The 24,849-nt window shown below is 38.4% G+C and overlaps 1 protein-coding gene across 5 annotated transcripts in view; it reads right to left on the reverse strand.

Annotated features, from left to right (window-relative positions):
- Positions 1–321: 321 nt before the first annotated feature.
- Positions 322–24,849, reverse strand: part of LOC126162890 (regulator of chromosome condensation) — a 117,382-nt gene continuing 92,854 nt past the window's right edge. For all 5 annotated transcript variants that reach the window (XM_049919690.1, XM_049919691.1, XM_049919692.1 and 2 more), the window contains exons 7-9: positions 14,036–14,149; positions 5,870–6,028; positions 322–1,010 (exon numbers count right to left, since the gene is read on the reverse strand). In XM_049919690.1, the coding sequence (XP_049775647.1) occupies positions 814–1,010; positions 5,870–6,028; positions 14,036–14,149 (470 nt within the window). In that variant the 3' untranslated portion in view covers positions 322–813. The remainder of the gene's footprint in view (positions 1,011–5,869; positions 6,029–14,035; positions 14,150–24,849) is intronic.

Raw genomic sequence — 24,849 nt, forward strand, 5'->3', positions numbered from 1 at the left:
CATTAGCTGAAGTAAAACAGTATGTTACCTGGAGACAGGAAATGATATTAAATCAAACGAGAAAAAGAATAATAAAACAAGAATGTCAGGAAAAATAATAAAAGTACTAAATTAAAATGAAAGGCAATAATCATATTTACTTAGCTGTTTCATTTTAGAAAGTGTTTCTTTCTAACAGTTACACTTTTGATTCAAAGGAACATTACCACTTAAAAGTACAAGTATTTAAAATGAATTTTCCACTATTTGCCAAAATGTTTTCCAAAAGAATACAAATCATTTAGGTTATGTATCGAGGAGAAAAAGGCAAATAAAAGTATCTTACTGTACAGCGATTATATTTTATCAAACATAACCATTACTGTGGTGACCATTGTATGTGGCAAAGTAGAGTACATAAAACAGTTTCAATCAGTATAATTTTACAGATCAAAATGTGTGATCATAAATAAAAGACTGAAGTCATTAACACATATATTCAAGTAATGGACTTTAATATTTACAACATAAAAAATCTGAGTTCTTAAAATGAAAAATCATCTTCACTTTTGAACACAAGCATGTTTTACAAAACTTCCGTATCATCTGCTTTCCTCCTTTTCCTTTAGTATTGTGCCAATGTCAAACCATGTAAACTTTGCATGTAGTCAAAGGAGTTAGAAAACATGTGGGGATGGGGGTGGGGGGGGGGGGTGGGGGGGGGGGAGAAGAACACTGAACTGGACTTTTAGTTATTAATTACAGCCAAAAAACACTTTTCCCTATACACAAATTTGGTACAAAGTTGATACAATTTCAAAACTGCTAACTGCACTATTTTTCCTCTGTCACTTTAGCACTTTTAGCAAGCAACACAGTATGCTGTCCACCAGCTGACACTTTCAACACCACATGTGACAGTAACTGCTTTCCTTTGATTTGTCGTGGCTCATACACATCACTCTCATCATCTCCATCACCACTTTTTCCAAGCTGTCCATTTGTTGCCATTCCCCACCCGTAAACTTCTCCTATAAAGAAAAATTAAGAGACATTGACAACAGATGCACTGTACACGTTAAATTAGTGTGGTTCAGTTTGAGATATTAATTTTAAGCAAGACAATACATTATCTACATAGTGTAAAAAACATTAAAGAAGTAGCACACAACACACATTTTGGTTGAAGTTTACGGAATTCATTCCTTATAGAAGTAAGACCAAGATGAAATTTTGCAAACCAACTGTAAAAAGTCATTTCTGGAGGGGACTGCTTATCAAAAATGGAATGAAGTGATTTGAAACATGTACACATAAGACAAGTATGCACACAAATAGATTTATCAATAAACAATTCCTGAGATTTCAGCTCTTGCTTAAACTTCCAATTGGGTTACCATAAAAGTTCGATATGCAATCAAATCATGTAGTGGAAAATTTTCCAAACTAATAGCCAATCTACACGATGCAGAATCAGTACGGATGATAGCAACAGTATGCCAAGCATAACCAGCTTTTACATTTAACATGAGTAAATGCAAAATCAATGCACCTATTGAGAAACACAGGAGGACCATCTAAGACATGAATAATCTTGGCAGCATTCATGTTACAATCAATTTCCACATCTAAAACAGTCTTGTAAATAGTTGAACACCAACAAGATACATGACAGTGAGGCATCTCAGTGAATGAGTAACAGTGCCAGAGCAATTACTTATATACCAAATCTGGCAGTCACGTCGTTCACACACACGTGAGTAAAAGGGACTCTAGTTAGCTCACGTACATCAGTAGCCAGAGTCAGCCATCCACAACAGCGCTTTGGAATACATTGCGTATACTGAGAAGCGAACCCAGAGGACAGGATACTGAGATGAGGGCCAGAGAGACTAGAAAGGAAAGAAGAAATTGCATCTTGGCTTTTGACAAGATCAATGTGGTTTATTAAACAAAACTGTTACATCTTGAACATCTACAGATTCTCGATGTATCCTTGTCAGATTACTGGCTGACGATGTGGATCCAGCTCTTATTGTAATCTAATTTGAAGTTTCAAGAAGCTTTTTTTTTATTGATAAACCTCTGTCTGTGTGTGTGTGTGTGTGTGTGTGTGTGTGTGTGTGTGTGTGTGTGTGTGTGAGGGGGGGCACGCGCACATTCACGATATGTGCAAATTATCTAAAGACAACAGTGTATCTGTTTTTACTAGATCTCTTGGAATGTCTATGAAATTTGAACTTCTTGGTAATATGACGGTGTATAACAGTATTTAGATGGCTACGGATCTGTAGCGTCAGCCAGTAACAGGACTAGGGTACATCAAGAACCTGTAGAGGTCACATCTTTATCAATTTTGTTTAATAAATTACATTAATTTTAACAATTACTCAATGAAAACAGTCACATGAAATTTCAAATTATTCACAACACTGTTTCTTTAAACATTCACCATCAGCAAGCTACAGTTACTTTCTGAGCTTCCATTGTTTTAACACGAATGGTCATACCTCAAAAGCTTACATAGTGGTTGCTTGTAAGTACTTACAAGGTGACTCCCTTCAGTTGTGGATATGAGACAGCAGCATTCTTTTCTTCCACTTTTACTTATAATTTTGTACTGCAGAATCACACTGGAAGCCGCTCCAATCATTTACAAAAATGTGCATACTTAGTGTATTTGGAGAGCAGTAAGAACTGACTTATCATATATTGAAGTCACTTTACATAAATTTTAAGAGGGTTATAGTTTAGTTCACCACAAGGCCAAGTATTTTCATGTGCAAAAATGTGACAAAAGAGGTGTGAAGTTTTAGGCACAAAGGTGCCAATTCCAAATGTGAAATTGTGGATTTCATACACAAGTTATTAAATCAGAAACCTCCCCAAAAACTTCACCAAGCCATGAAAAGTCTACTGATTATGTCACTAATCACACTGATTAATTCAGAAAACTGTTGAAACAAATCTTCATTCAATATTTCAATGCTGTTTTAAAGGAAACAGTACCTGTCATTACTCAGCAAATATTTGCAAACAGAAAAGGAATGTTGTACACCAAAAGACAAGATGTGCATATCCTGTTTTTAAAATAATGGTAATCAATATTTTTGTTCACTGCCATGTCCTCCACATCAGAGACATTGAATAAACGTTCCTTGAACTTTTAATTTCCAGTGTGGTACACTGTGCTTCCTTCTCAAAACAGATCACATTCAGTTTTATTGTGGCTATCGTCAGCAAGAAGTGTCCATATATAGCAAAGTTCAAATCACAGTTCTTGTTCACCTGATAGTTCCTTAGCCTTTCTTACAGTTGTGGGATCATCTGACAAAACATCCAAGCTTCTGCATAAAGCCAGAAAACTACTACACAAACTACAAAACTTTCTACAATGTTCTCATCTATAATGGTGGGAGAAGGTGATAAAGTAGTTCTGCAATTTGAAAGTGCCTTTTTTTTCCTTGCTGGGCCTTTTTTCAAGAATTTGTTAATGCAAGATACAAACTCATTCATGTTTGAGTATACATCTTTTAATGACTGACTAAATGAATAACCTGCACAGTGCAGATCTTAATTTTTTAAGATACATGTGTTGTGTGTCGAGGCTGGGAAGGCAAAAAGAATATAAGAAGCTAGAACTGTAAGAACTAGCCATACTCAATAATATTTTACTTCAGTCCACAGCACAAAGTATGATTTAATAACATTTTACATCATGATAGTGTTGACTATTCTCAAGCAGGAAATATAACATAAGCACAAGTTTCACTTCTCCATTCAAGTGTCACTGTAACATTGAATATATCTGCTCTGGCATCAATTACTACTCATCTGCTTTGTGATACTTTTCCTTCCTAGTGAGACTAAAGTTACAACTTTCTTGAAGTACTGTCACTCGGACAAAATCTCTGACAGGCAAACATCCACAGGTGAGAAAAATATTAATAGAACAAAAATTCACTTCAATTGCATCTTATTTTATAACGTTATCTGTTTTGAAGCCTAAAGCTCCATATTCAGGTGCCACCAAGAAAACAAATGTGTGTGGCAGTCAGGCCAGTCAGTCGCGAGGGATTACACCCATGCCAAACAAATGCATGGGAGTGTAGGACCAACAACCAGGGCACCCTCCTCAACAGCCAATAAGGAAGTTTTTCTTCCTTGCTGGTTGTTGAGATAGGCACCCTGGTAGTTGATCCTTTGCTGTCAGGTGTTTGGCATGAGTGAGATCCCTCATGACAGGCTGGACTGCCACTCATTTACGTTTTCTTAATAATATGGTGGTACCAGATGATGGAGCTTTAGACTTTCAAACTGAGCACGTAATAAAATAAGAAACTTACTGGCACCTGAACTGGATTTTTACTCTATTAATTCTCTCAGTGGGGACAGACTTTAAAATATACTTCTCTTGATACAACCTCATAACGGGATTGTAGGACTTGGGAAAGAGAACAGCACGTGTGAAATGCAACTTCTGTCACAAAAGCGTATCAACCAATAAACTGCTTCTTATGTACCAGTTCATTATTCTTGGCATGCTTTTCACTTTCCATATGCTGCTGAATACTATTTCATTGGTACTTTTTATCAACTGTGACAATATGTAAAAATTCCACACCTTAACACAAAATTTCGAAATCTATGTACATAAGTAACAGAGAGGTATACCATAACAATGAAAATTCATGGAAGATATGTAAAATAAAGGAAAGGCAATCACTCATTTATAGCTCACCAATGTGTAGCACATAGAAACACGCACCAAAAACAGTATTTTCCTCACTTTTGAGCTCTTTCTCTAGTAGAAGTGTACAGACACACACACACACACACACACACACACACACACACACACACACACACAAATGGACACACCCATGGCCACTGCAACACTGACAGTCAATTATCAATGCAGTTGTCTTGGCAGATAGAGGCAGGCAGGAGAGATGGGACACAAGCTTGGAATTGGCAAAGATGTGGAAGCAAACTGGCTGTAAGCTATTTTGCGGAAACTGTGGAGAACCTTATAAGGACGGCGATTTGAACCTCAGTCCTGAATGTGAGCCTTGGAATTGTGTTTTCCCCAGTGTTAGTTGTATGTTAATACAAAGCAGTATGGATAGGTTTACTGATGAAGACAAAAACAGGGCAAATACAGAAAAAGTATCAGGAAGAGTAGGAAATCAAAGATAGTCTTTTACTAAGCACTGCACCAGCTTCAATTCACAAGGAAGAAAAACTGGTGAAGAGTTGATTGACACACACTCAATGTATTGGCTGCTCAAATGCAGTGAAAGAGCGTCCCAACAACACTAAGCTGAGCTATTCCCACAGTGATGGTAACCACATCACACGATCTTTGCACCTGTAGATAGATGCTTACAAGAAACATTGTGTTTTGTGTTGTTGATTCTGACAATTTTATATTACAGGCTTTTTCACTGTCAATCTGTTGCAACTACAACATATTTTCCTCGCTTCTTAGAATTAGAAACATGAACTCTTGCACTTTATCATTTCCCTAAAATACAAAGTGACAAGTTGCTGTATTGGGTCAAATCATTCACGAGAATGATAAGGCTGACAACTGTTTCACAACACATGGGACCCAACACACCAAAGGAAACAAAATGAGATGTGACTGGCTTCCTTTGGGATTCCCAATGTCAAAAATCAACATTACAAAAATAAAAATTTGAAACTTACTCTCCAGTAATTGCAGTTGAGGGTTAGTAATGGAATGCTAAGCAAACATAGTAAATAAACTTGGCAAACTATTTCGTTATAGTTCTCCTATGTGTCAAAGGTAAATGTTGGAAGTGATACTGTTAAACTAATTTATAAAAATAATAGGCATTTATCTTCCTAAAAAACATGAACCAACCTTTATCATTTACAGCAAATGACACTGCTGCACCACATGCAATATCAGTACATTTCATCCCAATAAGTTTTGGTATAGCAGTAGGTGTAGTGATGTCTTCACAGTCTTTGCCTAATCCAAGGCGCCCATAATCTTTACGACCAATGACATAAACACCACCTAAAACATACAACATTTATGCCTTAATTAATCATGTCAGTATTCGAAACAAATTTCATCATGCCATGAAGTAAACTAAAAAAGTTGTCACCTGTGTACAGGTTGCTCACTGAAGAAAAACTGCAGGCACCTATACACAAGTAAATTCATGGCAAATGTGTGTTACCCGTCTAAGAAAAGAATTGGTCGGTTCTGAGCAGTACAGATGACACCAACACTTAATTACAACTTCACAAATGAAATGGTCGTCTCAAGCAAGTAACAAACATATTAAAAATAGTTGGCTGAAAACAGTTTCCTGTAAGAACTGCCCATGAAAATCGCCAAAGCCCCTAAGGTTTGTATTGGGATAGCCCTTCAGTGAGTCTCACTTATCTTCACAACTGAGCAGTCACTGGTGAATGCTGGAAGTATGAATAAATAATTGAATTAACGGATTCTACTTGAGCACAACACTTTCAAAATGTTAACTGAGTTATGATAACTTCACTGACAAATTTTTGTGTTTGTACTTGTTCAAGACATAAGGGACATTACAGACTTTCCATCTTCAATTATGTTCACCCATACGTGATCCTAAGAATATCAATCTCCTAATGCAATATTACGAAAAGGATTGTTGCAACTCACTATATAGCGGAGATGCTGAGTCACAGATAGGCACAACAGAAAGACTGTCAGAAAGTGAGCTTTAGGCCAACAATGCCTTTCTTAAAAATACACATACACACACACACGCACACAAGCACATGCACACAGACATGCGCGCACGACCAGTCTCTGGCTGCTGGGGCCAGATTGCCTGGTCTTATCAGCCGGGTCGTGCGTGCATATATATGTGTGTGTGTGTGTGTGTGTGTGTGTGTGTGTGTGTGTGTGTGATTTGTCTATTTTCAACAAAAACCTTGTTGGCCTAAATCTAACTTTCTGACGGTCTTTTTGTTGTGCCTATCTGTGACAGCATATCCACAACATAGAGAGTAGCAACTACCCTTTCCATAATACTGTTACATTTCATTTCATTCTGGATTTTCCACTGTTTGATTCACTCTCGTAATTCAGTATGACAACTATCAAAAAGAAAAAAACATATTTGAAGATTAAAAAATTTCCTGTGCAATTTTAGGTAGAATACATTTTGGCTTATTAACATATTTGCCGGTAGGTTTGTAATCGTAAAGTTGATAGTTCGAATCTCATTAGCAGCATATTTATTAACTTCTATATTTGATAACATACGAAAATGTTTCTTGACAAATATTAACCAAGCTTTTCAATAGATTTTTTTTTTTTAATTTTTAACTGCTATATACGCGAATGTTCACAATAAATTCTAAAGTTTAGTGTAAAAAATGAAAAATGACATAGAAAATAAAATACCTTTTCACTTCTAGGTAACACTGAAGTACATAATTTTTATATTTTTAAAGGCATTTTGCATGTCTGCATCAAATTCTAATCTATTTCACAAGACAAGTAATTAAAAATATTAATCATGTGTTGTAATACTGGAGCTGCAAATACGTTGCACAGGAAAACATACTGAGGAAACACACACACACACACACACACACACACACACACACACACACACACACACACAAAATCATATTAGTTATGGATAGCCTGTCAAGAGTGTATGAAGCATTTGATTCAACAGAATAATTAAAGCTGGTGGTGTATTACACCAAGCAACAAAATCTGATGATTTGTAATACATGCAACTACTTACTATTATTACATACATAAATACTGAAAATAAAGCAACACATGCTGTGCCGCTACACATTCAACACAAACTGTGTGTAAAGTTGCTTTATACTGGAATACTGAAAGGAGAAAGAAAGAGCACAAACAGATTATAATACATGCCTCCATAATACACAGTCATGTCAGTTAGCAAATCTTACATAAATGTTCAGTGAACATCAGTGAGATATGCTTCAAGAACAATGAGGAGATTAAAGTTTTGTAGTTTAGTAATTAAATGAAATATTCTGTGGATGTTAACTTCTTCAATCCATTCAGGGCTTGTGACATTTCAAGAAGATCACATTCCTCCCATATTGTGTTGTGCTGAAATGCCATTGCCCATTTCCTAATATAGATACTGGTGCCAGTGGGAATTTAAATTTTGTAATAGATACTCTAAAATAATTTACTTACCACTTGGGCCAGAGAGTTTACACCCTCATCAAAACAAAGACTTATGAGCTGAAGTATGAAATTACTCTTGCCCTATGGCTTCCAAAGTAAGTTGCAGTTTCCACAACAATTATTGACTGACACCACTGGTCCACCCCCAACACCTTCACCACACAGATATGCAAAAAAAGCTCACAAACTCCGCCAGTCTGCAACAATGCCTTCTTTCATACAACAGCTGATTAGCATCACTTTTGCACCTCTGACAGGTCACCCATGATGTGATGGCAGTGAACTGAAGTATACAAACAGCCTGTCAGGTTCCTAGCATTCCTACTTTGCTGATACACATAATGTGACATACACATGCAATTCCAGACATTAAATGTCAAATCTAGGGTGTGGTCATAATATACTGTAATTTAACTCAACTGCATACTAAATTAATTGGAAAAATACAAGAGAGGATTCAGTTAACTAAAAGTATTTGTGTCTGCTTACAAAATAAAATCATTTATGTTTTTATAATCACCAGATAACTAAACCTGTCCTATTCTGAAGAAATAAAAGACACAAAAGTTAGTGGGGATGCTGCTGGTTTGAAAACTGACAAGGCAAAACAGAAAATCTGAGAAGGAGCGGCCCCATGGGTGGGACCAACTTTTTGTAGCCATGAATATGGCAGTGTATGTTAGAAGGATGATGTTGGGTTTGTGGGGCACTCAACTGTGTAGTTATCAGTGCCCATACAAATTCCCAATCTTTGCTCAAGTCCAATCTTGCCACTTTCATGAATGATGATGAAATGATGAGGACAACACAAACACCCAGTTATCTCGAGGCAGGTGAAAATCCCTGACCCTGCCAAGAATTGAACCCGGGATACCGTGCTCTGGAAGCGAGAGCGCTACCACAATACCATGAGCTGTGGACAGTGTATGTTACGGTCTCCAGTATTACAATCTGCAACCATTCACCAAAGTGGGTGCTCAATTGCGAGCAATCGATGAAAATTAATTTAACTTGTTTCTCTAGAGTCTAGACCTTGTAGTGTTCAGCAGAATGGTGACATAGCACAGTAGTTAAGATACATTCCTAATGTGCAGCAGGCTTTGGGTTTGAATCCCACAGGTGCACTGAAACTATTTTTAAATCTTCATAAAGATGACTGACTGTTGTTTTTATTCAACTACTTGGTTTAGATGTAGTTTTTAAAAATATCTAATCCTTTGCTGTGTCATTATTTCATCACACTGACTTTATTTACTCTCATTTTTCCTTCCAAATTATTTTTTTTCCTTTGAAATCTATGTGTATGTTATTTCAATTGTTTTTATGTATGAAGTCCAATTTCATTTCATCTATTTTATCATTTTACACAGGTGTTCATTATATTGAATCCATTATTTCCATTCCTCATTTTGCTTGAATTTTGTGTTATTTATAATCCTTTCTTCTGATTAAATCTTCATCTGCATTACTGTGTCCATAGTGCAATGTTTGCACGGTGGTTACGATCCAAATAATGTACAGTCAATGTTAAATACACTCCTGGAAATGGAAAAAAGAACACATTGACACCGGTGTGTCAGACCCACCATACTTGCTCTGGACACTGCGAGAGGGCTGTACAAGCAATGATCACACGCACGGCACAGCGGACACACCAGGAACCGCGGTGTTGGCCGTCGAATGGCGCTAGCTGCGCAGCATTTATGCACCGCCACCGTCAGTGTCAGCCAGTTTGCCGTGGCATACGGAGCTCCATCGCAGTCTTTAACACTGGTAGCATGCCGCGACAGCGTGGACGTGAACCGTATGTGCAGTTGACGGACTTTGAGCGAGGGCGTATAGTGGGCATGCGGGAGGCCGGGTGGACGTACCGCCAAATTGCTCAACACGTGGGGCGTGAGGTCTCCACAGTACATCGATGTTGTCGCCAGTGGTCGGCGGAAGGTGCACGTGCCCGTCGACCTGGAACCGGACCGCAGCGATGCACGGATGCACGCCAAGACCGTAGGATCCTACGCAGTGCCGTAGGGGACCGCACCGCCACTTCCCAGCAAATTAGGGACACTGTTGCTCCTGGGGTATCGGCGAGGACCATTCGCAACAGTCTCCATGAAGCTGGGCTACGGTCCCGCACACCGTTAGGCCATCTTCCGCTCACGCCCCAACATCGTGCAGCCCGCCTCCAGTGGTGTCGCGACAGGCGTGAATGGAGGGACGAATGGAGACGTGTCGTCTTCAGCGATGAGAGTTGCTTCTGCCTTGGTGCCAATGATGGTCGTATGCGTGTTTGGCGCCGTGCAGGTGAGCGCCACAATCAGGACTGCATACGACCGAGGCACACAGGGCCAACACCCGGCATCATGGTGTGGGGAGCCATCTCCTACACTGGCCGTACACCACTGGTGATCGTCGAGGGGACACTGAATAGTGCACGGTACATCCAAACCGTCATCGAACCCATTGTTCTACTATTCCTAGACCGGCAAGGGAACTTGCTGTTCCAACAGGACAATGCACGCCCGCATGTATCCCGTGCCACCCAACGTGCTCTAGAAGGTGTAAGTCAACTACCCTGGCCAGCAAGATCTCCGGATCTGTCCCCCATTGAGCATGTTTGGGACTGGATGAAGCGTCGTCTCACGCGGTCTGCACGTCCAGCACAAACGCTGGTCCAACTGAGGCGCCAGGTGGAAATGGCATGGCAAGCCGTTCCACAGGACTACATCCAGCATCTCTACGATCGTCTCCATGGGAGAATAGCAGCCTGCATTGCTGCGAAAGGTGGATATACACTGTACTAGTGCCGACATTGTGCATGCTCTGTTGCCTGTGTCTATGTGCCTGTGGTTCTACAGTGTGATCATGTGATGTATCTGACCCCAGGAATGTGTCAATAAAGTTTCCCCTTCCTGGGACAATGAATTCACGGTGTTCTTATTTCAATTTCCAGGAGTGTAGATTATTTTATCTTTAGTTTTTTTAAATCAATAGATCAGCATTTTCAAACATTTAAATATCATGATGATAAATAAAAATAATTAAAATCACATGCACAAAGATTCCAAATAAAAAAGAAGGGCGGGGTGGGGAAAGAAGAAAAGAGCAAAACAGAAGCCAGAACGATGATGAAAGTAACACATCAAAAGATTAGAAATTAAAAGAGTTACATTAAAACCAATTAACTGAATAAAAATAATGATAAAAATAATTTCGATAAACATTCAAAAATAAAATATTTCAAAGCACTTGATGGAAATCAAAGATACAACCTTCTGCACATCAGAAGTGTACCTGCACTGTGCCACACCAGCATTCTGCTTAACACTATTATTTTAAGGCTCTATAAGATCAAATAAAATTATTTTTCATGAATTACTTGCAAATGAGGACCCACTTTGATAACTCGCTGCAGGATGTGATACCTGGGACCCTAACTTACATCATCAGACAGATGGCTTCAAAAAGTCAATACAACTCCTGAGGGTCTCCCCTTGAGCGTAAAAATAATTCTTGCCACCTGCTAACAACAGTAGTAGTAGTAGTAGTAGTAGTAGTTGTTGTTGTTGTAATAGATGTTTTATTTATCTGTGGATCACTTAGACAAGGATGTTTGACATGTCATGTTATTACAGATTAAGAATGTATAGGAATAAGCATAGTATTTACTCGGATCTAAGCCGCACTTTTTTTCCGGTCTTTGTAATCCAAAAAATCGTCTGCGGCTTAGAATTGAGTGCAAAGTAAGTGGAACTTCTAAAAAATGTTGGTAGCTGCTGCCACAACTAACTTCTGCCATCGAATATATGTAGCGCTATACAGGCACAAAGATAAATACTGGCACCAAAACCTCTGCGTCAGTAAATAAATTAAAAGAAAAGGTAGAAGAATGGAAACATTATGCCATGTATTCTTTCGTGTTGGCTGCTATCTCATTTAAATCCTGTGTGCCTAATAAACTATGAAACTAGAGTGAGACAACAGCAAACGCGGAAGAATATACATATAATGTCATGTTTATATTCGTATTATTCTTACGCTGAAGAGTGATACAATCAGAAATGAAGCACGGCAACTGACTAGATTTTTAAATCTAAGATCACTAATTTCTGTGCAGAATGTAATGTACTAAAGAGGCATCTGCAAAGATTTTCAAACGGAGAAAGATTTTCGCTAAACTCCCTTTAAGAACATCATCTATCATACGCAGTCTATTATTTGGTTCTTGTTGATCATTGTCAAAGAAAGCAGCAGTGTAAGTAACAACAAATAGCAGTCTCTTGCCATTGTTTCACTAACTAGACAATTCCTCTCTTTTTTTATTGTAAGCTGCGGTAGCGCGCACAAAAGCAAGCCATGCCGCGAGCGGCGACAGATTATAAACACTCATTATCAGAGTGCGACAAACAATGCATGACACAGTACAATAATGCATTTTCAGCTTAGAGTGGTATAAACACCTATAAAAAAGAAAATGGCACTTATCAGATCAAAGCAAAATAAGCAATCGATTCAAACCAGACGAAGCACGTGCAAAAGGAAGGGTACCCGTATAAATATGGACGGAGCGCCTGACACATAGCAATGGCTACTTGGTAAAGCTTAACTGTTAAGCTTACGACTCGAACGCAACTACTGTAGCTGTATCTTCACCCATTCGACCTAAATTGTGTCTCATGTTACAATGGACCAACTTTGTTTCAATTTGGAGGTGTGATCTAAAACTTTTCTCTCCCCTTGAATTTCGAGTCTCAAATTTCAGGTGCGGCTTAGATTTGGGAATTTTTTTTTCTCCTTGATTTAGAGTCTCATTTTTCAGGTGCAGCTTAGATTTGAGTAAATACGGCAATCCATACATAAAAGCATTTACATACTTCCTAGTTCAACAAGAATGGGACATGCACAAATCATTTTGGCATTTACTATCAAATCAAATAATGTAAATGAACATGAACTTATCTATGTTATATGGAATGTTTTCAGGATTCTGACTGTATTTTGAATTTAACGGAATAATTTATGCTGCTTCAGAACATTTTTTACTAATATTTAAGTAGCACAATGTGTTTTGGGAGCATGGTGCCATCATCAGGTGCATTCCAGTTACATGTACATTATATAATCTGAAGTGTGATTAGATTCACTTGCCATAGATGCCACTGTGGTTGTTTGTCTAAATACCATCATATACAGAAAGATACATACATTTTAGTGAGCATCTTTCTCTATAGGATTCTTCTTTGAAACAACCTCAGTAGCACACACAACAAATGAACCTAATCACACTTCAGATTGATATAATATACATTTAACTGGAATGCAAATGATGATGGCACATGCTGCTAAAACACACGATGCTAATTCAATGTCATAAAAAAGTTACTTAAGCAGTAGAAATTATATGATAAATTTCAGAATATAAATAAGCTGCTCCTACATGTTTCATGAATTAAAATAAACTCTGACTTACGAATAAGGACAACAGTGGCAACAATTATAAAAATTGTATCCACAAAAAAAGTAAAGAAGAAACTGTGATGCCAAAAGAATGAATAATAAAGATAAATACAGTTGAAGCTTGCAAATGCAAGTATACACTGAATCTGCAGAAGACTAACAATGCTCTACATATGACATTTAAATATATGTTGATGGAAAACCACCTGAATATTGGGATTATAAGAACAAAATTATGGTTAAAATGCGGCAAAACATTTGTCACAGAATAACGTGAAAGCATCAGATAATTGAAAAAGAAGGTGTAGCAAACTTCTGTTGTCTGTTATGTCCCACTGAAACTAACACTGCAGTTGTTCTGTAATGAACACTGAAATTGATAAGAAGTTTTCTTACCTTCATTATCACGAGCCAATGTATGGTGTTGCCCTCCACATATCTGTGACCATAATTTTTCCGAAAATGAGGGTGATATCACTGGATGAAAGTGGCACACTTGATTCTCTACACCTGTTGAAGGAAAATTTGAATCAAAAATAAATGTCAACGAACACAGCACATTACATGCCTTGCAAGACAGCTACAAAGGAGCAGCGGCTGTCAGCTGTGGTTTGAGCTTGGATTATATGATTATGAAGGACCATTTCGGTGAGACTGAGGAACTTGATAGAGTTGGGCAAGATGAAGATTCTTGCAATAGGGTGGGTGACAGCCCATGATGCCAATTTTAATGGCAAGTTCAGTACATGGAATATCATGCCAGGCAAGATTTCACAAAATGATGTGGATTCCAGTTTTGCAAGATTTCATACAGTACCAGCTCAAACCAAACTTGACAGCCTCTACTGCTTTTGCAAAATTCTTTTACTCTGTGAGCACAACTCCCTTAATGTTATCACTGCAGCAGCAACACTTGCCCTTTAACAGTTGGAACAGCATTGTCAGCACTATGTGAGACTGCTGCCCCAGCTACTCCTATCTTATGCCCACATGTGATTACCACAAGCCAAGAAAGAACCTACCATTTCAAACAAACACAACCACACCCATCCCCCAATCAACCCATCAACTCCCTGACCACATCTCACAGAATTACTGCACCTTCCATATCCCTGAAATCTTCCCCCCATACTCCATGAAACATCCTGCTCCTGAATACTCATCGCATAATACTGTTGTCACTCTTTCTGCCAAGACTCCAGTCTCTGCAGTAGACTCAGTACTTTCTGAAGCAACCATGCTGAACTCAAATTACCTTTCCTTTACTCATTCTCCATAGTCAAAATATTTCTTCTCCTCACACCCCACTGACAGCCACCAACAGAAACCCCATACAGAATCAGTTCGAACCTCCCTACAATTAAGATCCTCCTCTCCTTCCACAGAGTTATCCCCTGGTTACCTTTCAGGAATTGCTCACATACAACCTGTCCTCTTCTTCCTTTCCTAAATCACTTCATCATTAGTCCAACATCACACATAATGGAATACACAGCTATAAGTAAGCTGACAACCAATCAAAACCCTATCATCCTTCGAACAGACAAAGGGCACCACCAAAATTGTCATTAATCTTAGTACATGGCTGAAGGTATCTGCCAACTTTCTGACACTTCTGCATGCAAACTTCATGGCCATGATCCAATTCTAGAAATCTAACAGGACCTCCTCTGGCCAGTTTGTCCTGAAAGGCAGAGACAGTGGTCATGTGTGTGTAAGCTGCATTTGTGTAGATGGACGTATGTGATGTCTATTTCAGAAGAAAGCCTTCTGGAGGAAAGCTTAGCTGTTTAGTAGTCTTTTTCTTGTGCCTATCTGTGACTCAACATATCTGCTTCGTGGTGAGTAGCAATCTTTCCTTTTCATAATATTGTCTTTATTACATATGAGGGTTTGTTATGGAGCACATTCTGTCATGGTAGTTCTATTTATTTGCTTGAGGTATTCCTTAAGGGCATCACACAGCGATGAGAACAATAATGTCAACATGTATTAAATCTTTCGGTAATAGCATTTTGTTTAACAAATGTAATAACCTGAATATAATGTCAGGCAAAGACATATGCTTATCTCTTAACTGATATTTAGTCAACATGTAATAAAGTTGAATTTTGGCTTTAAGTTGCCTGGAGACGGATTGGCATCTAATCAAGATTTAAGAAGGTTTCATCTAGTTGGGATTCTGACAAACAGTACAGGGCAGATGGTAATACGCACATCAACTGAATTCCCACACGTGGTGACCCTGGAGTGAAATGAACCTGGAAGAAAAGATTAAACTGAGGCTCAAAATCAAGAATACTTCACAAACTCTGGAAATATTTGCCACAAGAAGAGGACTGGTATGAAAATAGACCACTTCAATTACGAAAGGCAATACAAACCACATTCAAAGATGAGTTACATATATTATTGGGCTTTTATAATTAATTTCAAAGTTTGAATATATTAGAGGGAAACATTCCACGTGGGAAAAATATATCTAAAATAAGATGATGTGACTTACCAAACGAAAGCGCTGGCACATCGATAGACACACAAACAAACACAAACATACACACAAAATTCTAGCTTTCACAACCAACAGTTGCTTCGTCAGGAAAGAGGGAAGGAGAGGGAAAGACGAAAGGATTTGGGTTTTAAGGGAGAGGGTAAGGAATTGTTCCAATCCCGGGAGCAGAAAGACTTACCTTAGGGGGGAAAAAAGGACGGGTATACACTCGCACACACACACACACATATCCATCCACACATATACAGACACAAGCAGACATATACAGAGGCAAAGAGTTTGGGCAGCACATCTCTGCCCAAACTCTTTGCACTGTCTAGACTACCTGCAGACCTTACGCAAATCAAGATGTAAAAGAAAGAGGACACTTTGCAATTTATTTTTTAAAGGTTAATGCGTATGAAAAAGAGAGAACTTGCTGTTACAGTTTAGAAAAATAACAAAGACAATATGTACACTTAAAAATTCAAATTGCTAACTTACAACAGGACAATGTAAATACCAGTAACTAGTGGAAACTGCACAAGAGGATCTTATTCCATAGGAAGAATAATGCTGCAAAATGGTTACTATGCATACCACAAGATAGCATAAAATTACTAACTTAGTACATACTGATATGTTATGTACACTTTGATCCTAAGAAACCTATCATGCATATGAATAAGTATTATTATTCTAGAAATATGAGTCAGCAAGTAAAGATAATATTAAAATCTTGCAAGACTTGTCAAAACTTAAAGTGCATACTGCTGGAGCACACTTGATACTGTAGCGAATTTTTTTTTGGGCAGGCTATGGAAGTTTGTACAGAAACCAGATGGCAGTTATAAGAGTCGAGGGGTATGAAAGGGAAGCAGGGGTTGGGAAGGGAGTGAGACAGGGTTGTAGCCTATCCCCAATATTATTCAATCTGTATATTGAGCAAGCAATAAAGGAAACAAAAAAGAAAAGTTCGGAGTAGGTATTAAAATCCATGGAGAAGAAATAAAAACTTTGAGGTTCGCCGGTGACATTGTAATTCTGTCAGAGACAGCAAAGGACTTGGAAGAGCAGTTGAACGAAATGGACAGTGTCTTGAAAGGAGGGTATAAGATGAACATCAACAAAAGCAAAACAAGGATAATGGAATGTAGTCGAATTAAATCGGGTGATGCTGAGGGAATTAGATTAGGAAATGAGACACTTAAAGTAGTAAAGGAGTTTTGCTATTTGGGGAGCAAAATAACTGATGATGGTCGAAGTAGAGAGGATATAAAATGTAAGAAAACGTTTCTGAAGAAGAAAAATTTGTTAACATCGAGTATAGATTTAAATATCAGGAAGTCGTTTCTGAAAGTATTTGTATGGATGGAGTGTAGCCATGTATGGAAGTGAAACATGGACGATAAATAGCTTAGACAAGAAGAGAATAGAAGCTTTCGAAATGTGGTGCTACAGAAGAATGCTGAAGATTAGATGGGTAGACCACATAACTAATGAGGAGGTATTGAATAGAATTGGGGAGAAGAGGAGTTTGTGGCACAACTTGACTAGAAGAAGGGGTCAGTTGCAGGACATGTTCTGAGACATCGAGGGATCACCAATTTAGTATTGGAGGGCAGCGTGGAGGGTAAAAATCATAGAGGGAGACCAAGAGATGAATACACTAAGCAGATTCAGAAGGATGTAGGCTGCAGTAGGTACTGGGAGATGATGAAGCTTGCACTGGATAGAGTAGTATGGAGAGCTGCATCAAACCAGTCTCAGGACTGAAGACCAAAACAACAACATGGAAGTTATTGGCAATGAATGTTTACAGTATATTACCTCGAGGCCGGGTGGAATATGACATTTCTTTGATGTGTTAGAATGCCGGTCCAAGTTGGTTAAACTATATCCACTTAAAAGAGCAACAACCAATAGTATGTTAACTAAAATAACAGATCATTGCTTTAAAAATGTTGGTAAAGCTAACAAGGGAAACCTTTGATCTTGGATACTCTGAGCTGCATGAAACCATGCTTAGATTAAAGTTCGATCATAAAAACAACAGTGGTCTGTGTCATTTCCATGCAAAACTTTGCCCTTGTCTGCTAGCACCACAAGACAGTGGTATGTTGTATCTGCACTAACAAGAGCTCAAGTTGTGTGAAGGGCATAGCTGCAGTACAAATGCATGTGAGTGTTTGCATGCGGGTTACTGTGTAAATTGTATACAGCGATATCATGAAGAGAATTAATAGTATGAATGTGGTAAAAATATTAGGGACAAAGTTGAGAGATGCTGGATATGGCAATGAAATTAGGGTCGCCTACAGAGTTTTCACAGATATATAATATAACACAGTAAATCAAAAATATAATAGGGATGACACAGAAATAAATGACTTTATGCTGGATAGATATACTGATTTTGAAGGACAGGAAGAACCTGAACCGAAGGTGGCTGTTCAGGCAGTACATGACTCATTTCCATAGCAACAGGAATAGTTCAGTCAAGGTGAGTATGGGCTATCTCCAACCAATCAGTCGAGGCCAGTGTATTGGAAGATGTTTATGAGAGCGTACTAGGGAACATTTATGAAGACTATTACAATCATGGCTTCAATTCCTATAGTAAACTAATGAGGCACTATAAGAGCGTCAAAAGTAAATCAGATTACAGATTAATTCTAAATTATGTATCTAACAAAAGGCAAGCAGGATCTCATTTCAAAAGAGGCAGACTGACGCAATTACACATTATACTGATCTACAGTTCACTATTGGCATCTGCAAATGAGAGCACTACAAGTGTCTACAGTAGTTGGCTTGGGCAATTTCAAAGCTTCGATTCCTTTTATCAATAAACTTAAGGTTGAATAAGTCATTTCATACAGACATATTATCACACTTGTCGCACATAAGGACATAGAAGATGGTATTAGTATACGTCAGAAGGAGTAACAGATTGTGGATGAAGTGAACATGTTTATGACAAAGCAGGGTGTGGAGAAAGGAAATGTTTGAAACAGTGACCAGAGCTGCCAGTGTGAAATATCTTCATTATTAGCACTGTCTCACAGAGGAGAGGAAAAGGAAACTACAGCTATACCCAGGTCAGAATAACAAAGTTACTGAGAGTGAAGTACAGTTGAGTGTGGAAGGAGGCAATGTTATCGGTTTGCTAGTGCATGCGCGCTTATTTTGGCTGTAGTAGCAACAGCTGTGTAGATCCTTACTGGACTATCTCCTCACACCGCCTTTTAATGTGCGGTGTTGAGTTCACGTTACAGGTTCATTATATCATTGTGGCTTAACAAATACACTGCCATGTGTAAAATGATTGTTCCTACTATTCTTATACCTCAACAAAAGCAACAGGAACTGCACTGTTTTTACAATAATCAAAATGAATCACATTCATTTGTCGTATTCGATTCGTAACGAGTATTAAAATGGATCTGAACTGTTAATATAAATACAATAACTAACGGCATTAAAATAATATAAACTTCTTGACAACTTAACTATCACTGTAGTATGCATGTAGTTTTACACTCGTGCACATGAGTATTCCTTCATAATGATGTGAGATTTGTTGTGCAGCTGCAGTACATGCCTGTCAGTCAAAAACACGAAATACAAGCACAAAAATAAAGACAAATTAAGGCAAAGGGCAAATGTCACTTATTTTAGAATCACTTTCTCCCTTGACACTTGAATAGCACAAGGATATAATCATATTTTCAATATGACTCTACACTCACTTCACTTTTCCAAGTTTCTTTAACAACCATTTCTGTGTGGCGCACAGCATTTCTCTACTTATATGGAATTATTTGTGCCCCTGCTTCCTGTAACAGCCTTTGAATTTCTACCAAAATGAAGCTTTTGTTATTTGTTGCCACATAATTTTTAATCTGTCAGGGTGTATGCGTGGACAAGGCAAAAAAAATTCCCGGATTTCCCGGTTAAAAATACACTTACTCCCGGGTGAAAAAACACTTTTTCCGTGTTAAGTGACAGTATATATTCCCTCAGAACTGCAAAACTTATCAATTCTTTGAATGGTTATGGTTTCATACACAAGTGTAGAATTTCCCGTCACTTTAGAAAATGAAACTCAGGGAAAAAGACACGTTTTGGAAATATCTTTGTTCTGCAACATGTACGCTCCGAATTTTTGTATTACGAAAGTATACACCGGAATTCCACCGGACACTGCATGTTACTTTCCGAATCATTGAAATCGAGACTGTGATGTGTTTTTGTAAGCCCGTCATAGCTCGTGTCACGTGATCTGGCCAGCAGATATTCAGAGCATAGGACACGTGATGTAGTCAGCCAACAGCAACATCTCTGTTAAGTAGCATGAGCACACAAACAGGGAAAGTTAATAGTTTAAATTAATATACAAAGTGTTGCCACAAGGAAAGAAATGCTTTCACATATAATGTTGGTCTCTAATGTTAATAAGCTGCAAGAGAAGCTAAGCTTTCGCACATAATGTTGATCTTTTTTGCGCGTGTTACATTTTAAGATATAGCACACAAATATGCCAGTAAGATTTTTAATAATGACATAAATGTCTGATCTTCAGGGTTCGAAATTCTTCTAAATGGCTCGTTATCACAGAGTTGATTTTTAAATGAGAGTCAAACACTCTGTGATTTAAGAAATTCATGGTACATTCCCGCACATAGTTCAACTTACATAAAAGGATATTTACTTTGAAAGTAATGCTTCTCAAACCCCCATTCGCAATATTTTCCCACGACCTGTTAGAAATAGGTTCGTTTCAGAAGTTGCCAGAGAGCGCAGATAACAGGCGACACCGCACTGGCGCAGCTACCACGACGTAGGAAGCCTGTATGTATGTACATGTAAGACATTGAGAGATCATACATTATATCATAAAAGTAACAAGACATCAGTGGATACTCCAAGGACATCGGAATTTCGTGAACAATACTAAAATGTACTGTATGATTAAATGATTATGGTGTCCTCTTGGGTAAAATATTCCGGAGGTAAAATAATCCCCCATTCGGATCTCCGGGCGGGGACTACTCAGGAGGACGTCGTTATCAGGAGAAAGAAAACTGGCGTTCTACGGATCGGAGCTTGGAACGTCAGATCCCTTAATCGGGCAGGTAGGTTAGAAAATTTAAAAAGGGAAATGGATAGGTTAAAGTTAGATATAGTGGGAATTAGTGAAGTTCGGTGGCAGGAGGAACAAGACTTTTGGTCAGGTGATTACAGGGTTATAAATACAAAATCAAATAGGGGTAATGCAGGAGTAGGTTTAATAATGAATAAAAAAATAGGAGTGTGGGTTAGCTACTACAAACAGCATAGTGAACGCATTATTGTGGCCAAGATAGACACAAAGCCCATGCCTACTACAGTAGTACAAGTTTATATGCCAACTACCTCTACAGATGATGAAGAAATAGATGAAATCTATGACGAGATAAAAGAAATTATTCAGGTAGTGAAGGGAGACGAAAATTTAATAGTCATGGGTGACTGGAATTCGTCAGTAGGAAAAGGGAGAGAAGGAAACATAGTAGGTGAATATGGATTGGGGGGAAGGAATGAAAGAGGAAGCCGCCTTGTAGAATTTTGCACAGAGCATAACTTAATCATAGCCAACACTTGGTTCAAGAATCATAAAAGAAGGTTGTATACCTGGAAGAATCCTGGAGATACTAAAAGGTATCAGATAGATTATATAATGGTAAGACAGAGATTTAGGAACCAGGTTTTAAATTGTAAGACATTTCCAGGGGCAGATGTGGATTCTGACCACAATCTATTGGTTATGAACTGCAGATTGAAACGGAAGAAACTGCAAAAAGGTGGGAATTTAAGGAGATGGGACCTGGATAAACTGAAAGAACCAGAGGTTGTACAGAGTTTCAGGGAGAGCATAAGGGAACAATTGACAGGAATGGGGGAAAGAAATACAGTAGAAGAAGAATGGGTAGCTCTGAGGGATGAAGTAGTGAAGGCAGCAGAGGATCAAGTAGGCAAAAAGACGAGGGCTAATAGAAATCCTTGGGTAACAGAAGAAATACTGAATTTAATTGATGAAAGGAGAAAATATAAAAATGCAGTAAATGAAGCAGGCAAAAAGGAATACAAACGTCTCAAAAACGAGATCGACAGGAAGTGCAAAATGGCTAAGCAGGGATGGCTAGAGGACAGATGTAAGGATGTAGAGGCTTGTCTCACTAGGGGTAAGATAGATACTGCCTACAGGAAAATTAAAGAGACCTTTGGAGAGAAGAGAACCACTTGTATGAATATCAAGAGCTCAGATGGGAACCCAGTTCTAAGCAAAGAAGGGAAAGCAGGAAGGTGGAAGGAGTATATAGAGGGTTTATACAAGGGCGATGTACTTGAGGACAATATTCTGGAAATGGAAAAGGATGTAGATGAAGACGAAATGGGAGATAAGATACTGCGTGAAGAGTTTGACAGAGCTCTGAAAGACCTGAGTCGAAACAAGGCCCCGGGAGTAGACAACATTCCATTTGAAATACTGATGGCATCGGGAGAGCCAGTCCTGACAAAACTCTACCATCTGGTGAGCACGATGTATGAGACAGGCGAAATACCCTCTGACTTCAAGAAGAATATAATAATTCCAGTCCCAAAGAAAGCAGGTGTTGACAGATGTGAAAATTACCGAACTATCAGTTTAATAAGTCACAGCTGCAAAATACTAACGCGAATTCTTTACAGACGAATGGAAAAACTGGTGGAAGCCGACCTCGGGGAAGATCAGTTTGGATTCCGTAGAAATACTGGAACACGTGAGGCAATACTGACCTTACGACTTATCTTAGAAGAAAGATTAAGAAAAGGCAAACCTACATTTCTAGCATTTGTAGACTTAGAGAAAGCTTTTGACAGTGTTGACTGGAATATTCTCTTTCAAATTCTGAAGGTGGCAGGGGTAAAATACAGGGAGCGAAAGGCTATTTACAGTTTGTACAGAAACCAGATGGCAGTTATAAGAGTTGAGGGGCATGAAAGGGAAGCAGTGGTTGGGAAAGGAGTAAGACAGGGTTGTAGCCTATCCCCAATGTTATTCAATCTGTATATTGAGCAAGCAGTAAAGGAAACAAAAGAAAAATTCGGAGTAGGTATTAAAATTCATGGAGAAGAAGTAAAAATTTTGAGGTTCGCCGATGACATTGTAATTCTGTCAGAGACAGCAAAGGACTTGGAAGAGCAGTTGAACGGAATGGACAGTGTCTTGAAAGGAGGATATAAGATGAACATCAACAAAAGCAAAACAAGGATAATGGAATGTAGTCAAATTAAGTCGGGTGATGCTGAGGGAATTAGATTAGGAAATGAGACACTTAAAGTAGTAAAGGAGTTTTGCTATTTAGGGAGTAAAATAACCGATGATGGTCGAAGTAGAGAGGATATAAAATGTAGACTGGCAATGGCAAGGAAAGCGTATATCAAGAAGAGGAATTTGTTAACATCGAGTATAGATTTAAGTGTCAGGAAGTCATTTCTGAAAGTATTTGTATGGAGTGTAGCCATGTATGGAAGTGAAACATGGACGATAACTAGTTTGGACAAGAAGAGAATAGAAGCTTTCGAAATGTGGTGCTACAGAAGAATGCTGAAGATAAGGTGGGTAGATCACGTAACTAATGAGGAAGTATTGAATAGGATTGGGGAGAAGAGAAGTTTGTGGCACAACTTGACTAGAAGAAGGGATCGGTTGGTAGGACATGTTTTGAGGCATCAAGGGATCACAAATTTAGCATTGGAGGGCAGTGTGGAGGGTAAAAATCGTAGAGGGAGACCAAGAGATGAATACACTAAGCAGATTCAGAAGGATGTAGGTTGCAGTAGATGCTGGGAGATGAAGAAGCTTGCACAGGATAGAGTAGCATGGAGAGCTGCATCAAACCAGTCTCAGGACTGAAGACCACAACAACAACTAAAATGTGCACATTTAAAATGCATACTTTAAGTGCACATTCGAATGTCCAGATTCCCAATGAAGTAGACCTCGATCAGATATTAAGCTTTTCAATGTGGTTTTCGGGATGTAAATTTAATTGGTGCAGAAGTACTGTATCATATCAGGTTTGGTTCTTTGTTATGGTATAATGCCATACGTGCTAGAAGCTGAAAGCGTGCACTTCAAATGCAGCGAGCATTTGAAACTAGGTACTGTGGAATTAAACATTTCATTTCAAATACATTGACTGCCTCTGCGGAAAAGGTTAATAAAAGTCAAATTTCTTTAGCAAACAGACAAAAATAACTTAATTGCTCTGCAAGGCGATTAATGCTTGGCTGTCAGAAAGGTGGAAATAAAATAAAATCTGAAACTAATAACATATTTTAGCCTTCTGTAATTATGTGACAGTATTTTAATTCACTTTATAGCTCCCAGCCACAGATATCCGTCTTGTTTTCATTTGACGTCAGAGTAAACGAAGGGGAAACAGCAAAATCACTAAATGTAAACACAGGTCATGTGGAGACTACCCACTATAACAGACTGCTCTGCGCATCAGCCCCAGATCTACAATATTCGCTAAACAGGTCAATACTAAAAATAAAAAAAATTAAAAAATAAATAAAAAAATCGAATTTTCAAAAATATGATTGTCTTGTAGTGCACATCTTTCTGAAAAGTCTGAAACAAAAAACATGTGTGTTCGAGGAAATGTAAGACATGTTATTTGGTCTG

The sequence above is a fragment of the Schistocerca cancellata genome, chromosome 2 (assembly GCF_023864275.1).
Source record: "Schistocerca cancellata isolate TAMUIC-IGC-003103 chromosome 2, iqSchCanc2.1, whole genome shotgun sequence".
In the NCBI taxonomy this organism is placed as follows: domain Eukaryota; kingdom Metazoa; phylum Arthropoda; class Insecta; order Orthoptera; family Acrididae; genus Schistocerca; species Schistocerca cancellata.